Genomic DNA, 16,886 nt, shown 5'->3' on the forward strand with positions numbered 1-16,886 from the left:
TTGGGTGACTCGGAGGCGGAAGAGGCGGGGAGACCGTGGGGTAAAGGGGGCGGGGCTGTCATTGGTGCGGCCGGGACTCTGTCCACAAAGGTGGGCTCGGGAGGAAGAGGAAGGAAGGCCCCGCTGGAGGGGTCCATGGCGGAGAGGTGGGTGCTGCGGGCCGCCCTCCGGCTCTAGGAGGCCGTTGAGACGAGGGGGAGTGCGGGGATGGTAACTGGAATAGTGAAATTATTTATTAATAATGAATGATAATTAAAGTAAGTTATTAACAAGATATTCTATCCTAGTAGTAGTAATAGTAGTAGTAGTGCTGTTATTTATTTATTGCCCGCCACTCACCCTTAGGCCACAAGGCAGGTTACAGCATTAAAACACAATTTAAAAGCAACTTATGGATGGGCCCTCGTCCTTACAGTTTTCTTAAAATCGAATGTCTGGACCCACACAATGAGGATGAATATTATTGATGTAATACCGATGAAATGCTGCTGATAGTAATGCCATTGTTTATTAATGCTACTACTTTAAAATTTATTTAAAGCAATATATAAAACTTCTTTAAAAATAAGTTTTCTCGAGGTGGCCTCTAGTTAATAGGATATGCATTTAAGAAGCAACATCTGCAGTTATTTTCAACTTAAAAACAGGATTTAACTTAAAAGCCTTTTGCACTCGCTCTCGTAAAAAGTTATATTACTGTTTCAGATGGGGAGTAGTTTAAAATCCAGCTTCTAATTTCAATTAAAAGCAGATTGCTATAAAAAGGTTTTTAAAGCTTGCAAGCAAGGAGCTTACATATGTAAGGCACCTTGTTTGTTTAAGAGGGAACCATTGTGACATCTGTACCTTCCTCAGGTTGTGAGCAGTAAGGGGGCAAGTAATTGCACTCATTGCAGTCTTTTCTAGCGGGGGGGGGGGGCTTTTTAAGTGTGAAGAAATTTGAGTGAAATAATTCACATTGATGAGAGGTATTCTAGCTAAAGGGGTCTGTAAGGAGCCAGTAGGACAGCCTTTTCTCAGGTGCAAGCACTGGTTGACTTAATTCATGATTGGAGTCACCTGCTTGCTCAGAGCAGCTGCATCCTGACATTAAAAACTGCATGCTGGCTCAGCTCCTTCCTTTCATTACAAAGCTGTTTTATCCTGTGTGCAACACCTGCAGATCCATTGCTGAAACTCCAAGGTCTATGTAAGATAAAATAAAGTTTGCACTGAAAAATAAATGATGTAAGCTGTGCTGTTTTGTTCAATATATGTGTAATTTAGCTCAGCTTCCATTTTCGCATAATGGTGAATAAAATTCTATTGCTGCTCATGGAAGTGAGATGAGGTGATGACCACTTTTTTAAAAGGGGGATTAGACAATTCAGTAGAAAACAAGAGGTCTGTCAATCACGACAAGTCATGATGACTATATACTGCTGCCAAGATTTGTGATGATGTGTGTCTCAACAGTTACTGGGGAGCAATAGCAGGAGATAGCTTTTGTTCCAATATCCTGCTTATTGACTTTCCAGAGGCATCATCGTGTTGGCCATTGTGGACAATGGGATGCTGGACTAGATATGACTTTAGTCTCATATTGCAAGGCTCTTTAATGCAATTCATATAATCTGTATGAAGAAAAACATGGCATAGAGATGGCTGCTATGCAGACCCTGTAAGAGACTAAATGCTGTCTGTTTTTGACAAACATGTCCTTCTGTTTTGTTGCTGTGAACAGCAAATGGTGTAAGCTTACAGGTGATAGTCCTGACTTTTCTGTTAAGAAGGAACTCCTGCTTCTGATTAATGGGAAAAGTAGGAGGCTGAATTTAGCACTTCAGTCCATAGAACAGAGAGGGAATGTATCAGGTCCTCCACTAAATTTCCCCCAGGACACATACTCTTTTCCATATCTATCGAAGGCAGCAGATGTCTGGAAACTTAGCAGCATTGTGGGGTCACTTCTTCCACAATCCATTTGTGGCAAATGCTCCACATGTCAAGTCCAGGTAGGAGACAGTACCACTTTAGTGCTTGTATAGCGCATAAACTGCCTCCTTTGTGCCTTCCAGTAATTCATTGTGCTTTGCCTCTGGTCTTTTGAGTTAGGGGCAATTAGCAGTGGCACAGCATAGTAGATGTAGGCTGAGATATTGTAGGCATGCATCTGACTCTAAATTTATTTCTCACTGAGATGGTCTACAACAGGCACCCCCAAACTTCGGCCCTCCAAATGTTTTAGACTACAGTTTCCATCATCCCTGACTACTGGTCCTCTTACCTAGGGATCATGGGAGTTGTAGGCCAAAACATCTGGAGGGCTGCAGTTTGGGGATGCCTGGTCTACAATATGAAAAATTTCCCTCCAGGAGCACCTTAGAGACCAACGAAGTTTGTTATTGGTATGAGTTTTTGTGTGCATGCACACAAAAGCTCATACCAATAGCAAACTTTGTTGGTCTTTAAGGTGCTCCTGGAAGGAATTTTTTTTATTTTGTTTCGACTATGGCAGACCAACACAGCTACCTGTAACATGGTCTACAATGTATCTGGACTGTGCCATTGCAGGGTGGGAATTTACTTTACTGAATACTTCTATGTGAAATGTACCTCCCTCTAGAAAACTGTGTGTCAGGGAGATGGGAGTCTAGCCAAGCCTTCTACCTGAAAACTGGTTTCCTACATTATTCCAATATTCCTATATAACCCAATTCCTATATTGGGTTAAGAATTATTTGCATGGCGGTGCACTGCATGGCCAGTTCTATGCTAGAGAGTTCAGCGTGTCTCTGTATATGTAGGGAATAGAAACTGTCCTGCTCCTAACTCTCTTCTCTGCACAGGCTGCTCCACAATGGATGGAGGAGAAGGTAGTGCCGACCTCGTGATTAACAAAAGGTTTGTGTCTGAAGCGGAGATAGAAGAGCGGCGCAAGCGAAGGCAGGAAGAATGGGAGAAGGTTCGGAAACCCGAAGACCCTGAAGGTATTTGACTGTAGGTTGGGGAATTGCTGAACAGAGAGGTAGTAGGAGAGCTCAGACTACCATTACAATACTGATCAATCCCTCAAAGCCTCAAAACCTGCTCTACCTGAAACTCTTCCACATGCGAGATTGTTGGAAGTTGGAAGTTATCCATCTTCACCTTTTCCTTTCTTGCGACAGGTAGCTTATCTGTCGTTGTCGTGGGATATTTTACCTCTAGTGAAATGGGGCCAGAACATCTTAGGCTGGCAGGAGACAGACCTTTTTCAACAATCCGTAGTAAAGTGATACCTTGGTTCTCAAACACCTTGGTACTCAAAACAACTTGGAACCCAAACACTGCAAACCTGGAAGTAAGTGTTCTGGTTTCCAAACCTTTTTCGGAAGCCCAACGTGCTCTGTTTTGAGTGTTACGCTTCCAATTTGAGTGCCACACTTCCGCTTTGAGTGTTATGCTGAGGTCTACCTGTTTTTGCTATTTTGCGTTTTTGTTTTTGCGGCTTTTTTGTTTTGTTTTGGTGACTGTGTGAAACCCAGTTCAGCTACTGATTGATTGATTGTGTGACTACAGTACATTGTTTATTCCCTTTCATTTTATGGATCAATGGTCTCGTTAGATGGTAAAATTCATGTTAAATTGCTGTTTTAGGGATTGTTTTTAAAAGTCTGGGAAGGATTAATCCATTTTGCATTACTTTCTATGTGAAAGTGTGCCTTGGTTTTGGAACACTTTGGTTTTGGAATGGACTTCTGGAACGGATTAAGTTTGAGAACCAAGGTACCACTGTATACAAAAACAAATTGCAAGAGCTTCTAAGGACTTAGTGGGACAGAGTATGATCGAACGGAGACTAAAAACTGCTTAGGCATGATTCAAACACTCAGTTGCTCCTTTTTAGCACAGCAATGATAATATGAGGAACGTGTTGCAATTTTTGAAGCATGTAATATTTTGTTATGTAAATATTAAAGAAACAACTCTGAAGCAGGTCAGCACCATTTTAGTAATGCAGCGGGGATGGGGGAACAGGACATTGAAACTGGTTAAGAGCCATTTGCCTGAAGCAGGGATGGGGAGCCATGGGTTGCCTTTCCATCTAGCCTGACCCCTTCTCCCTCCCCCTTTGGCTGAAGAGATCTGTTGCATTCCTGATTGGCAGGAGCAGCAGAGCAATGGGGAGTGGTGGAAGTGGCACAGCTACCCCTCTCTTCACCACCAACCAAATGGGTAATACCAGGAAGGGGTGCCTGGGTTAACTTTCCCACTCCTCATTTCAATGACAGTCTTGGGACACTGCAATTTAATTTGAGGAAAAGTTTTGTAGCAATATGAAGTGGACCTTCACTGAGACTGCAGGGAAGGAAGGGGGAGTGGTGTTGGGTGTAGTTGGTGGTGGGTCAATTGCTTACATTCACCCTGCCCACCTCCAGTATATGCCTCTTCCTGGCTGCTTTTTTTAAAAAAAGCTTCCAAGGCCTAAAGCCCCCAGAACGAAGTGAGTTCATAGCAGATGTGGGATTTGAATCCAGGGTTCTTGCTTTGCTGTTCAGCTTTGCAGCCACATTGCTGCAGCAGCTTGCCGGGGTGTTATGGAGCAATGTTTTGGAAGTTCTGTGGTTAGAAAATCTGTTTCACAAGCAGAAGGTCTCTGGTTCAATTCCTAGAGGCATTTCCATATAGGACTCACAACAGCCCCTTATTGAAATCCTGGAGAGCAACAGCCAATCAGTGTTGACAATACTGAGCTGATGGGCCAATGGTCTGACAGCTTCCTAGGCTTCTGTGCTAATAAGAAGGCATAAGCGGTTGGATGTGCTGAGAGGGGCAGCCTTGCACAAGGCAATCTCTTGAAAACAGTAGAGCATAAGGCAGGCATCCCCAAACTTCGGCCCTCCAGATGTTTTGGACTACAATTCCCATCTTCCCCGACCACTGGTCCTGTTAGCTAGGGATCATGGGAGTTGTAAGCCAAAACATCTGAAGGGCCGCAGTTTGGGGATGCCTGGCATAAGGGATGGAGAAGTGGCTGCATTTTGCTCCCCTTGTGATTCAGGAAAAGTTCATCAGAGCGAGTTCTTGTTGAGGGTTTGTTGATGGGGCAACATTTTGATTTGGAGAAGATACATTATTGTTAGTCTCATTTGGGTTAAGCTTTTGCATTTACAGTGGAACCTCTAGTTACGTACCGCTCTGGATACATAACTTTAGGGTTATGAACGCGGCAAACCTGGAAGTGTATACTTCTGGGTTTCGGTGCATGTGCAGAAGTGCTGAGTCGCGCCACACGCTTGCGCAAAAGCGGCGCCTCTGCCTATGGACTTTTTGGGTTGCAGACAGACCCCCGGAACGAATTTAATTTGTATCCGGAGGGTCCACTGTATATTCTTGGCCTTGCTATGAATGAGTTGTTTAATCTGTGTGCATATTTATACAATGTTTTCCTTACCCTTATTTGTATGATTACAGAAATTTTGTTATGTCTTGTAATTGTTTGTGAGTTACTTTACTGTATTTTATTGTATAAACTTTTCTGAAGTTGGAGCCACTTTGAGCATGACTTACCATGAGAGTCAAACAAATAAACTGTCGATGAAACTATCAGCGAAGTCTGATGAACCTGGCTTGTAAAGAGCCACTTGCCTATTGCCTGTAGCCAGAATCTCTTTCAGGTGACAAATAAAGGGATCTTCACAGAAGTTCCTTCTTGTTTCCTTTCCTGGAATGTCTCTGAGATTATTGGCAAGGCTGCCAGAGACTGTACTGGGAGCAAGTTTTATCTCGTATACCTTTCAAAGTGGCCACCTGTACAACTTCTTTCTTCTCCATCTCCCAGAATGCCCAGAGGAGGTGTACGACCCCCGCTCGCTCTACGAAAGGCTCCAGGAGCAGAAGGACAAGAAGCAGCAGGAGTTTGAGGAGCAGTTCAAGTTCAGTAAGTTCCAGTAAGCATCTCTGTGAATCCTGACAAAGGGAAGCCGCACTGAACGGCTTCAGTACCTTTTGTGAAAACCCTGTCCTGAGCAAAGCAGGTCCCTATATCTCTGAGTTCCTTGAAGAATTCTGAGAACATGACAACTTATGGGGGACAAGGAGAAGGAACAGGAGCCTGTCTGCCAAGGTACTGGCAGAAGAGGGGATGTTCTGAGTCCCGTAACATAGCTGAGCGATTGCTAGCATGGCTGCCTACCTGTCCAGTTGTCTCTAGAGGCTAGAAGAGATCATGTGTTCCCAGCTCCAGAGTTTGGGGCAGAAAGACCTCCTGTTAAAGCACAGCAGTGTCATGTGGATCAGAATAGGAACGTGCTGCAGAGGAAGGGCAAGATGGTGCTGGCTTTGCAGCTAAATGGCTTATCCAAGTCTGCTCTCCTGTCTCCTCCTCTTTCAGAAAACATGGTCAGAGGCCTAGACGAAGAGGAGACCAAGTTCCTCGATGAGGTTTCTCGGCAGCAAGCGCTAATAGAGAAGCAGCGGCGAGAAGAGGATCTCAAGGAGCTGAATGAGTACAGAATATCCTTTGCACTGAAGCACTTCCTATTGTAAAGTCGGAAGTAAGAAGGGGCAGGTGCTTGTTTAGCACTCAGGTGTGGTTTGGGGTGTCGTGGTGATCTGAAGAGCTGCAGCTTAATTTCCGCAGCCCATTTCATTTTTTACTAGAGCTGTATTCTCGCTTTGCTATGGATGAATTTGAGAACAGAGCTTGTGGGTTTGCTATTCAGGATGTGTTATACTTCTTCAGTAATTTTATCTGGCTGCAAGTGGAAATGAGAAGGGCGTTTGGAGATGTGGCAACAGGTTGGTGACTAGCACAGGGCCCCCACAACATTTGTTTGGGTGGCCTGCCATTATTTGGGGGTCACCTGACCCCTCCACATCCCTTTTGTGAGTTTGTTCACAGATCGGAAAGGAATTTTTGTGTGCTTGGCATCCAGGGAATGGGCAGGCATTGCTGGTGACCAGATTTGGAGACTTTGGAACTGAAATTTTCATCTGGGCTTGAAGCTCTTGAGGATCTGGTAGCTGGGCCGATTCTTCTAAGTGTGGATATCAGGTGGGCAGCCTCCAGGTGCTGTGGGCTACAACTCTCATCATCCCTTGCCACTGGCTGTGCTGACTTGGGCTGATGGGAGATCAGCAATGCCTAGAGCCTCTCAGGCTATGTGTTGCCCTGTCCACCATACTTTTCCTAGGCTCTGCTCCAGAGCCTTCCCTCACACCACCTCTTTCTTCCAAATTTTCCCAGCACCCCCCTCCACATTTGAACCCATCAGTTTCTTCACTGAACTTCTCTGGTCTTGACCTGGGAACAATCTCAGAAACTCAAATGTTGACTGCGCTGCCTTATACTGAGTGAAGCCAGTGACTCACTTAGCTCGGTATTCCCCACACTGGCAGACAGGGGCTTTCCAAGGCCTCAGGTGTGGATCCTTCCCCAGCCCCACCTGGAGATGCTGGAAATTGAACTTTTTATATTGTGTGCTTCTAAGCATGAACTACCAGTTTGTAACTTTTACTGAGTTCTTTAATGGGTGGGTAAAGTTGGTAAGATTGACCCATTCTGTGCTTGAATGGTGTGAATTTCAGCCCTGGCCCTGTTGGAATAGGGTGGGATTTGTGTGAGTGTTAACGCTCACCCACCCACCCAATAGTAGTTCGGCATGTTTGGTATTTGAGGCTCTCCACCAGATGGTGCCAGAGAGCTTCCTTTAGCAGTACTGTTGAGCATCTCAATAAAATAAAACCAGTAATACACATATTTTTAAAATGCAGACAGCATTAGCTTGTTTGGAGGGGGATTACTATTAGCATTTTTAAAAAGCATGCATTTTAAATAGAAAGTTGTATCCAACGAAGTTCTACTCAGAGTAAACATTGAAACTGGGAAGTGCAAGTTAGTAAAGTCCATTAACTTCAGTGTGTCTACTCTGAGTAGGACTCGGATTGGCTGCAAGCCTGCACATTGAATGTCACATCTAGTGTGGCCCTAAGTAAATGTGGGGAAGGTGCCTCAGGAATGTGACGGGGTAGTTAGATTTTTATCTGGGCAGCTGAATGATGCTAATTACTATAAAAGCCACTGGTGCTTAATTTATTTGATAACTGATTTTATTTGAGTAAATAATTGCTCAAATTCACTGGTGTTCCTGATGGAAAGGTTTAGAGCCCCGATGGAAAACAAATTCACAAAGATTGGTTTCCATCTCCCCCTATGCAGGTCTTAATGAGTGCACACACATTGCCTCTTCTAAGGTATTGGGGTTAATGGTACCCCTGCAGCCTGGCAGGACTGGGACTACAGGTGCCAATCTAAGGGCAAGTTTGGCTGCTCTGGATTTCCTGCACACCCATCAGTCCTCCGATTCCACTTGATCCTTAACCTTGGAGTCCACAGCACTTTGTCAAAGGTGGGGGTCAGTGCTGACCTGAAGAAGGAGGCAGACAAGAAACTGCCAGCGAAATCGGCAGAAAACAAGAGCAAGTTCTCACAGGCAAAGCTGTTGGCGGGAGCTGTGAAACATCGGAGGTAAGTTCCCAGGCAAATGAAGGGGCCTTGTTGATGGAAAGTTGACAAGCTAACCCTTTGAGGCTTAAAATTGACGTCGCAGTGTGGCATGTGAGATGGGGTAGATTCTGGGGTTTGAAATCACCCAGGCAGAAATATCCCAGGCTTTCCCATCTGAATAGGAGATGTAAAGCCCATTGTTGTTTTTTTAATTTTTTTTACCGTATTTACTCGAATCTAATGCTCACCTTTTTTGGCCAAATTACGTTGCAGAAATTAAGGTGCACATTAGATTTGATGGCACATTTACATTTGCCAGCAAATACTTTTTTTGGTTTCAAGGTTTTGAAAATTGAGGTGCGCGTTAGATTCAATGGTGCATTAAGACTCGACCAAGTACGGTATTAGTGCTTTTTTGTCATGGCAACTCAGTGACCTACAGAACAACTTGCAGTGCGCCTCCCCCCCCCGGTGGTGCCAGTCCTCTTTTTTGACTTTGCATTGTTTCCTTTCAGTTCAGAAGGTGCCAACAGCGTGAAAAGACTGAAACTCGATCCGGATCCTGACCATGACAAGACTCCAGGTACCGGTAGGTGTGTTTGCATGGTGGGTTATGCTAGGCCTTGTATCACCTGCCGTGCATTGGTCATGTTGCCTTCCTGAACATCTGATCAGTCGATGGGGGGGGGGGAGGTGGAGTGAAGGAGGGGTGCATCCTGTTGCAGAATATTGGGCAAAGCCCATCAGGCGGCTTTCCTGGGGAAAAGTGGCTCCTGATATTGCAGTGAACCCAAGACAAGCCTGCTGGATCAGGCCAGTGGCTCATCCCATTCAGCATCCCATTCTCACAGTGGCCAACCAGATGCTTGTTGAAAACCCGCAAGCAGGACATGAGCACAAGAGCCCTGCAGAAATTCCTAGTAGCTGGTATTTGGAAGCATTACCGCCTCCCGACTCTGGAGTACATATCATTTGTCTTCTCAAAACAATGGTGACGTCATGAGCTGATAATTCAGTGGCCTCTGTCCTAGAGCATTGGTCTTAAGCTGACAGGTTCAGGCTCGCAAGTGGATTGGGTCTGGACACCTCATGGGTAGCAGATGTAGCACCAATCCCCCCCCCTCCAAGCTTCTGGATTCCTTCCAGAAGAGGAGAAATTCAAAGATCTGTTTTAAAAAGGGTTGGGTGGGAGAAAAATGTATATGTAAATTAAAGCTCAGCCCCATGTTGTGAGGGCTTGGGTTAAAGGGCATATATCTTCATGGGGCTATGACAAATTCATGGAGGGTAAGTCTGTCGGTGGCTGCTGGTCATGATGGCTGGGAATCATCTCCAGTATCTGGGACACTCGCTTCCCTCTGAACCCCAGTTGTGGGGGAATACAAGCAGGATAATGAAACGGCACCACTGTCCGGCTTGCTGGCTTCCCATCCGCAGCTGGGTAGTAGCTATGGGAACAGGATGCTGGATTAACAAGGACTTTGGTTTGACCAGCAGGGCTCTTCTGTTCTGATGGGGGTCCTTGGTCTGTGATGTTTGAAGGTAACTGAAGGAAAGCCATGAAGCAGACCTGTAGCTAAGCAGGCCAGCAGCATCAGCTTTGCTCACCGAGGCTGTATTCACATGTTGGTTTATTCTGCTTCCCTCTTAGTTTCTGTCTCAGCTTTCACAATACATAAATGCCGCTTTCAGAAATCCAGCAGAATATGGTATAAGATGAGTGCTCATTTCCATGTTATTTGCTTCCATAAAAAAAAAAAATCTGTTTGCAGGTAACATAGAAAGGAGGACTATCTTCCACTAGATTTCCAGAAGTGGCTGTTACGTTGTGTGAAAGAGCAAATATAACACAGGAACTAACAGCTAGGGAATTTCACCCCACTTGCCCCTCTGGTAGCTAACTGTCATGGGGTCCCAGGCTTTGTGAAACTGTAGTGGCACTTCTGAATCAGAATTAAACAAGTGGGGCAACATGACAAGGAGGATGCCATGAACTTTGGGGGGTGGAATTCTCTCTCTCTCTCTTTCTTGCCTCCCCCCCTCCCCAGGCCATTGGAGACACTCAGTGAGAAACCAGTATATGGTTCAGAATTCTGTTCTCATAGTGGCCAACCAGATGCCTGTAGGAAAACACCAAGCAGGATTCAAGCACAAGAGCACTCTACAACAGGAGCACAGAACTGCAGAGTAGGAAAGGACCACGAGGATCATCTAGTCCAACCCCCTGCAATGCAGGAATCTTTTTGCCTGATGTGGGGCTTGAATCCACAATGCTGAGATTAATTGCTGCCTTCAACCGTGGCATCAGAGCATAGCTGTCATGGCTAGTAGCCATCAATACCCCTCTCCTCCCTAAATTTGTCTAATGCTCTTTTAAAGCCACCCATGTTGGTAACCATCACAGCCTCTTGTGAAAGTAAGTGCCATAATTTAACTATACACTGTGAATAAGTGCTTTTTAAAAATCTGTCCTGAAAACCTTTCCTCTGGCCACATTTCCATGCCATGCATCTATATATATATAAATGTAAACTGGCCATGTCCGTTGGTTTTCACTTTTCACCAAAACTGCTTGAGCGATAGCGATGAAATTTGGACACAACGTCACATGCCACTATGCGAGCTACATGGGGTATACAAATGTCACACCTGCGCTAGCTAAAAAACCGTTTTTAGGACCTAAAGAGTCAGCCAGGAGACCCTGTCGAGCATGCTGGGAAAAGAACCAGGTTATAAAACATCGCCCTCTATTGGCGGCTACACTGGTACTGCAGCTAGAAAACCTTCCCTCTCCATAGCACTTCGGCTCGCCTTTACAGACTAGGCCGAATGGAAGTGGGGACTCGCCTGGGTGGGGGTGCGGGGGAGGAGGGGGCGGGACAGGTCATGGACCGGGACAGGGTGGGGGGAATCACAGGGATGAGCCGGGGGGGGGAGGGGAAAGGATATGTCATGGATCGGGACAGGGTGGGGGGAATCACAGGGATGAGCCGGGGGGGGAGGGGAAAGGATATGTCATGGATTGGGACTGGGTGGGGGGAATCTCAGGGATGAGCCACAGCAACACGTGGCCAGGCCAGCTAGCAACTTTATAAACTTCTATCATGCCACCTCTTACTCACCTTTCTTCTAAATTAAGAAGTTCCAAAAGCTGCAGCCTTTCCCCACAGGGGAATCTCTACATCCCTGTGGTTGTTTTGGTTGCTCTTTTCTGAACCTTTTGAGGTGAGGCGACCAGAACCATACACAGTATTCCAAATGTGCTCGCTCCATAGATTGGCAGCTTTATTTTCAAATCTTCCTCTCCCAACCCCCCTCCACGGCTCTCTTCCAGAAAAGCCGCCCTGTGTTCCTCTGAGCAGCGGCTCCTTGAGCAGCTCTGCCCTCCACTGTCCCTCGGCTGCTGTCTGCATTGGGATCCTGCCGGGCCTCGGGGCCTACTCTGGGAGCAGCGACTCAGAGTCCAGCTCGGACAGCGAAGGGACCATCAACTCCACCGGGAAGATCGTCTCCTCCGTGTTTCGGGGAAGCAACTTCTTTGATGCTCCGCTGTAGGCGTCTCCCCAGCCCCTTAGAAGCATGGGTAGGGATGCTCGTCATTTCTCTGTTTCCATCCCAACCATCCCCTAGACTCGCAACTACTGTTCTCCTGTCTCTTTTATTCTCCAGAGAATACCAAAATAATGTACTGAATCAGTCTTTGTGCGTGTCTCTCTTCTTATCCCCCGTCCTTCTCTCCGCTCCAAGACTTGTGTTCAGTTTGGGAGGGAGTACAGATTGGGGGAGACCCACATCTTCAATAAGCTTCCATCCAGAAAAGCATCCATTGTACCAACAGCAACAAAAGACTTGAGGCTTCTGAGGTTTACAGATGAGGACAGGAAATTCCTTGTATCTTTAAAAAGATTCCATGAATGAAAAGATTGTTTGCTGGGGGTGTTTCAAGTTGGTTTTACAAAGAAGCGGTTTTAGGGTGTAGCTGTCTGGCAAGTGCTGACATATGGGTTGGCTCTCGATCTCTCTTTAGCTTTTAAGTATTGGTTTTGTTGCGGAGAGAGTGCAAAATCGAGCAGATGGTAATGTGGATTGTCATGACACTGTAACGACGTTTTAGTGTTGCATCTGATTAAAGAACTCCTCAATGCATTATTATTTTTACCTTGGAGCTTGCCATCTCTATTCACTTCTTATGCCTTACTTAGCTGTTTTCTCTTCAATGGAGGCTCCTGACCAGGTGTATCTCAGGTGCCCAAATTCCTTGTCAAGCAGTATGTGTGTGGGCATCTTCAGGGCACCCTTTGCCAACCTAGTGCCCTCCATATGCTTTTGACCACAGATCACACCAGTGTTGGCTTGGGCTGATGGGAGTTGTAAGCCAGGGCACCAGGTTGGCAAAAGCACTTGAGCAAACTTGGAAGCTTGACTGTACTCAGTCTTCTGCAAATTGCTTATATTTAATGGGATGCTGCAGGGTGTCAGCAACTTGAACCTAAGCCATAATTCAAGGAAATGATGGAGAATAGAATTAAAAGCTGCTACCTGCCAATGCTGCGTGCTAGGGCTAAGAAGCATATATAATATGGGAAGCTTGTGCTGTGGCAAATTTGAGATTCAGATATCGTGCATGTTTGTTATATACCTTTAAAATGACAGAGAGCAGAATGGTGTAGAGCCAGAGAGATAATGGAGGAGGAGGGGGAAGCAAGCAGCAAAGCCCAGGAATGGTGTGGGATGAAGCAGAAGTTGCTTCCAGGGAGCAGGGAGGTTTGGGAGACAGGTTTGAAAAAAAATGTGTGTGTATATGCCTTTGTGTGCTATGCACATACTGGCCACACTTGCCACTAGCATGCACACACCACACCCAAGAACTGGCCAAGAGGTTATATGGCCCTCAAGTTTCCCATCCCTGTTCTAGGCCACTGGCTACAGCTGTCAAACCTGAATTGCAGAGCTCCAAACCGACCACGCCAGGGTTTCATGAAGCTGCAAAGAGTCCATGGTGGTTTATTAACCTGAGTATAACAAATATAACATGTACACAGTATAAAAATGAACATTGAGCATGAGAAGTATGACACATCCATGAACTGTCCACATTTCTTTGGGCAATGGGATATCAAGAACTTCACAGCTTGGAAAGTTCTGGGTGTAAAAATTTTCTCTCATTCCACAAAAAAATCATACAAAGCACATTCAAATACTTAAAAGTTGATTCTCAGGGCTGGGAAGGGAAAATGTCCTGCATTGACAAAGGTTTCCTTGGCCCAGGAATCTCAGGCCCGGTGGCTTCCCATGTTGCACTTTTGGGGGTGGTCAGGGCTCTTCGATTATTTCTGTTGCGTCTCTTAAATTAAATCTTAAAAAGTACAAATTGTTTGAAACCACATAAGACATGCAACCTTCTGCCATTGACACGTTTGGGGCACATGCAGGCAAAGAGCAGCTTGTAGGCTGGGCCCTAGGCAGGTTCTGAGTTGATGGGCGGCAAATTCTGGTGCTTGAAATACTGGACCACTTGTTGCGGTAGCTCCGCCAGGACAGCTTTGGCCAGGGTTTCCTTCGGTGCCTGAAAGAAGAAAGCCAGTGCAGTTCAAGCTTCTCCACCATGAAATAAAATAAGTAGATACAGTTTCGGGCTTTTCACTGAAGCCACTTCACACATTCATCAGTTGCCGCGATGTCAAAGCAATGTATAACTATAACTATGCCTGTTCTCTGTATCCTGAAGGCATCCACCACAGAGCTGTGGTCAGTTGAGGTGGTGGGGTTAGGCCAGCTTTCCCCAATCCAGTGACTTCCAGATCTTTTGGACCACAATTCCCATCAGCCTTGGCCAGGGGTGTTGCTAGCCGCTCCATCACCCGGGGCAGCAAACGCAGAGGCACCCCAGGGGCAGGGCGCTGCTCCACAGCGCCGTGACGTCATGGCATGCAGGCGTGATGCCGCCTCGCCGGCCTGCCCCTCAACTCCACCCAGGGAGCGCGCCGCCGCTCTCCCTGGGTGGAGTTGAGGGGCGAGCCAGCGAGGAGATGCTTGTGATGCCCCTCGCTGGCCCGCCCCTCGGCTCTGTCCAGGGAGAGTGCATGTCAGCCGAGGGAGGGAGCAAGCTGAGCCCGGCGAAAACCTTGCTCGGCGTGCTGCTGTGGCTGGCTTGTGCTTGCTCTGCCGCTGCCGGCTCACGCTTTCTTTTTTTCTTTTTCGGCTGGGGGTGGGCCCTGGGTGGAGCAGTGTGCGAAGGCGAGGGGCGTGCCAGCGAGGTGTCACGCTTAAGGCTGGTGTGACGCCCCTCCTCGCTGGCCCGCCCCTCGCCTCAGAGTGCGGCTCCACCCCCAGCGGGGGGTGGGTGGGAAGGAAAGCGTGAACAGGCAGTGGCAGAGCGAGAAAGCAAGCACAAGCCAGCCGCCGCCTCACGCCGAGCAAGGTTTTGGGATTGGCTGAGTTGCCGATCGCGGGGGCGGGGTCCTGGCAAGTGTCTGTCATCCCCTCCAGGGCGGTGCCCGGGGCGGCCCACCCCACCCCACCCCCCTGTAGCGATGCCCCTGGCCGATATGGGAGTTGTAGTCCAAAATGTTGGTCTGACTGAGCAGAAAGCAGCTTCATATATCTGTTTAGTGACCCTAAGACAGGCAGTACGTCCCAGTGGTGATTAGAACAGAAGACAAGCTTTGGTGGATTGGAACAAACATTAACCTAAGCCAGCATCCTGAGAAGACCACAGCTTATGGTGAAGGGTGGGTAACAAATAAATAAAAATCATAGCGCTTAGGGCTGGCAAAGCCTTTCACACTCACACTACGGAATTCCCGGAAGGGCACAAACTGGACGATGTCACGCACAGCCTCCTCTCCCGTGTAAGACCGGACCACGCGGCTGTCTCCATCCAGGAACTCCATGGCTGCGAAGTCCGCGTTCCCCACTCCCACGATGATGATGGACATGGGCAGCTTGGAGGCTTGCACAACGGCATGCCGCGTCTCGTCCATGTCACTGATGACGCCGTCGGTGATGATCAAGAGGATGAAGTATTGCTGAAGAAGCAGGGCGAAAAAGCGAAATGTCAGACACGGTCCAGGGTATGGGGACATAGGTGGAGCGTGAGCAGTTTGAGACGATGAGCCAGGAGCTGGGATGGTCCTGCTCAGTTGCAAGGAGGGAGGGTCACCTGGCCTGACACTGGGACATTGGTGTGTGTCGGGGTGATTCAGTGGGATGGCAGGGGAAGACAGAGATGGCTCACATCCAAAGGGCACCCTGCTTCTTCCCCAAACCAAGAGAAACTAGATTGGGGAATGTGACCAGCTCTAGCTTAGGCTTCCTCATGGAAGATCTATTCTCTTCTAGCATGTTATCTATTAAAATTTCCTGATGATTAGTGCCAAAGCACAGACACAACTGACACCTGATTAGCGCTCCTTGGTCCTTGGCGAAACCTGCAGGGTGGCCCCTTGTCCTCAGACAAGGTTCAGGACAATATTGCCTTAGGAAATATTTTAATACAGGAGGACGTCTCAACTGAATAGTGTAGGAGAAGGAGAGGTTTGTGCTAAGCCCCCATCAGAGTTCACGACATTTTCCTAAAAGAGGGCCTATCTACATCAAGAAATAATATCAATGGAAACTTTCTGGGGTGTGAGGCTTTGCAGGGCGATTTTCATCAGGACCACAGCAGGGGATGGAAGGGGTAGACATTTGAGGTTACTGGACTACAATTTCCATCATCCTGACCATTTTCCACACTGGCTGGGGATGATGGGGGTTGGAATCCAACCCCATCTGGAGAGTAGCACCAGATCAGCTACCCCTATAGAATGTTCCTGGTATATGAGGACAGTTGGGGTACATCTCTTCCCGTGTACAGTATTTCCAACCAACACACTGGAGTTATAAAATTAATCCTCCTCCTGTTCTGCAGCTCAAACTGTGGAACCAAAATAGCAACACAAACATTCTCTCCGAAGCACACATTTATTTCTGCAAGTCTTTAATGGCGGGTGATCCAATCTATGAGCTTTCAGAGCAGAGTGAGCTAGTAGTGCATTGGACGTCATCCAGGGGCTCAGTACTGCAGTAGCATTATTGTGTACTTGCAGGATCTAATGCAGTGGTTCCCAAAGTAGGCAGTACCAGCCAGTAGAGCATGAGACACTTAATCTCAGGGTTGTGGGTTCAAGCCCCATGTTGGGCAAAAGATTCCTGCATTGCAGGAGATTAGACTAGACTCTCGTGGTCCCTTCCAATACTATGATCTAAGGTATAAAGGTAAAGGTATAATCTATGGCCCCCCTGGGGGCAGTGGAATTACCTTTGGGGGTGCTAGGAGGCAGTGGGGGTGGCAGGGTGCACTAGAGGTGTAAATGACTCTCAGACTCCAAAAAGCTGGTATCACTTGATCAAGTTCATCAGTTTTGTTGAGTTA

General features: G+C 47.1%; 2 protein-coding genes across 4 annotated transcripts in view; one reads left to right on the forward strand and one right to left on the reverse strand.

Moving 5' to 3' along the window:
- Positions 1-63: 63 nt before the first annotated feature.
- PSME3IP1 (proteasome activator subunit 3 interacting protein 1) lies at positions 64-12,616 on the forward strand. The gene is made up of 8 exons (XM_088672146.1): positions 64-146; positions 1,134-1,183; positions 2,829-2,969; positions 5,804-5,902; positions 6,356-6,506; positions 8,360-8,491; positions 8,986-9,053; positions 11,805-12,616. The coding sequence occupies exons 1-8, from the start codon at positions 136-138 to the stop codon at positions 12,023-12,025; spliced, it is 873 nt and encodes a 290-aa protein (XP_088528272.1). The 5' UTR covers positions 64-135; the 3' UTR covers positions 12,026-12,616.
- Positions 12,617-13,443: 827 nt separating this feature from the next.
- Positions 13,444-16,886, reverse strand: part of CPNE2 (copine 2) — an 83,389-nt gene continuing 79,946 nt past the window's right edge. For all 3 annotated transcript variants that reach the window (XM_035117135.3, XM_088672144.1, XM_088672145.1), the window contains 2 exons: positions 15,262-15,498; positions 13,444-14,036 (listed from right to left, as the gene is read on the reverse strand). In XM_035117135.3, the coding sequence (XP_034973026.1) occupies positions 13,929-14,036; positions 15,262-15,498 (345 nt within the window). In that variant the 3' untranslated portion in view covers positions 13,444-13,928. The remainder of the gene's footprint in view (positions 14,037-15,261; positions 15,499-16,886) is intronic.

The sequence above is a fragment of the Zootoca vivipara genome, chromosome 6 (genome assembly GCF_965207765.1).
Source record: "Zootoca vivipara chromosome 6, rZooViv2.hap1.1, whole genome shotgun sequence".
Lineage (NCBI taxonomy): Eukaryota > Metazoa > Chordata > Lepidosauria > Squamata > Lacertidae > Zootoca > Zootoca vivipara.

Bases quoted from the DNA above. Each gene is read 5' to 3' on its own strand.
- PSME3IP1 (XM_088672146.1), top strand. The intron at 1,184-2,828 runs GTCTATGTAAGA...TTCTCTGCACAG, and splicing joins TCCATTGCTGAAACTCCAAG to GCTGCTCCACAATGGATGGA. The intron at 6,507-8,359 runs GTAAAGTCGGAA...TGGAGTCCACAG, and splicing joins GCACTGAAGCACTTCCTATT to CACTTTGTCAAAGGTGGGGG.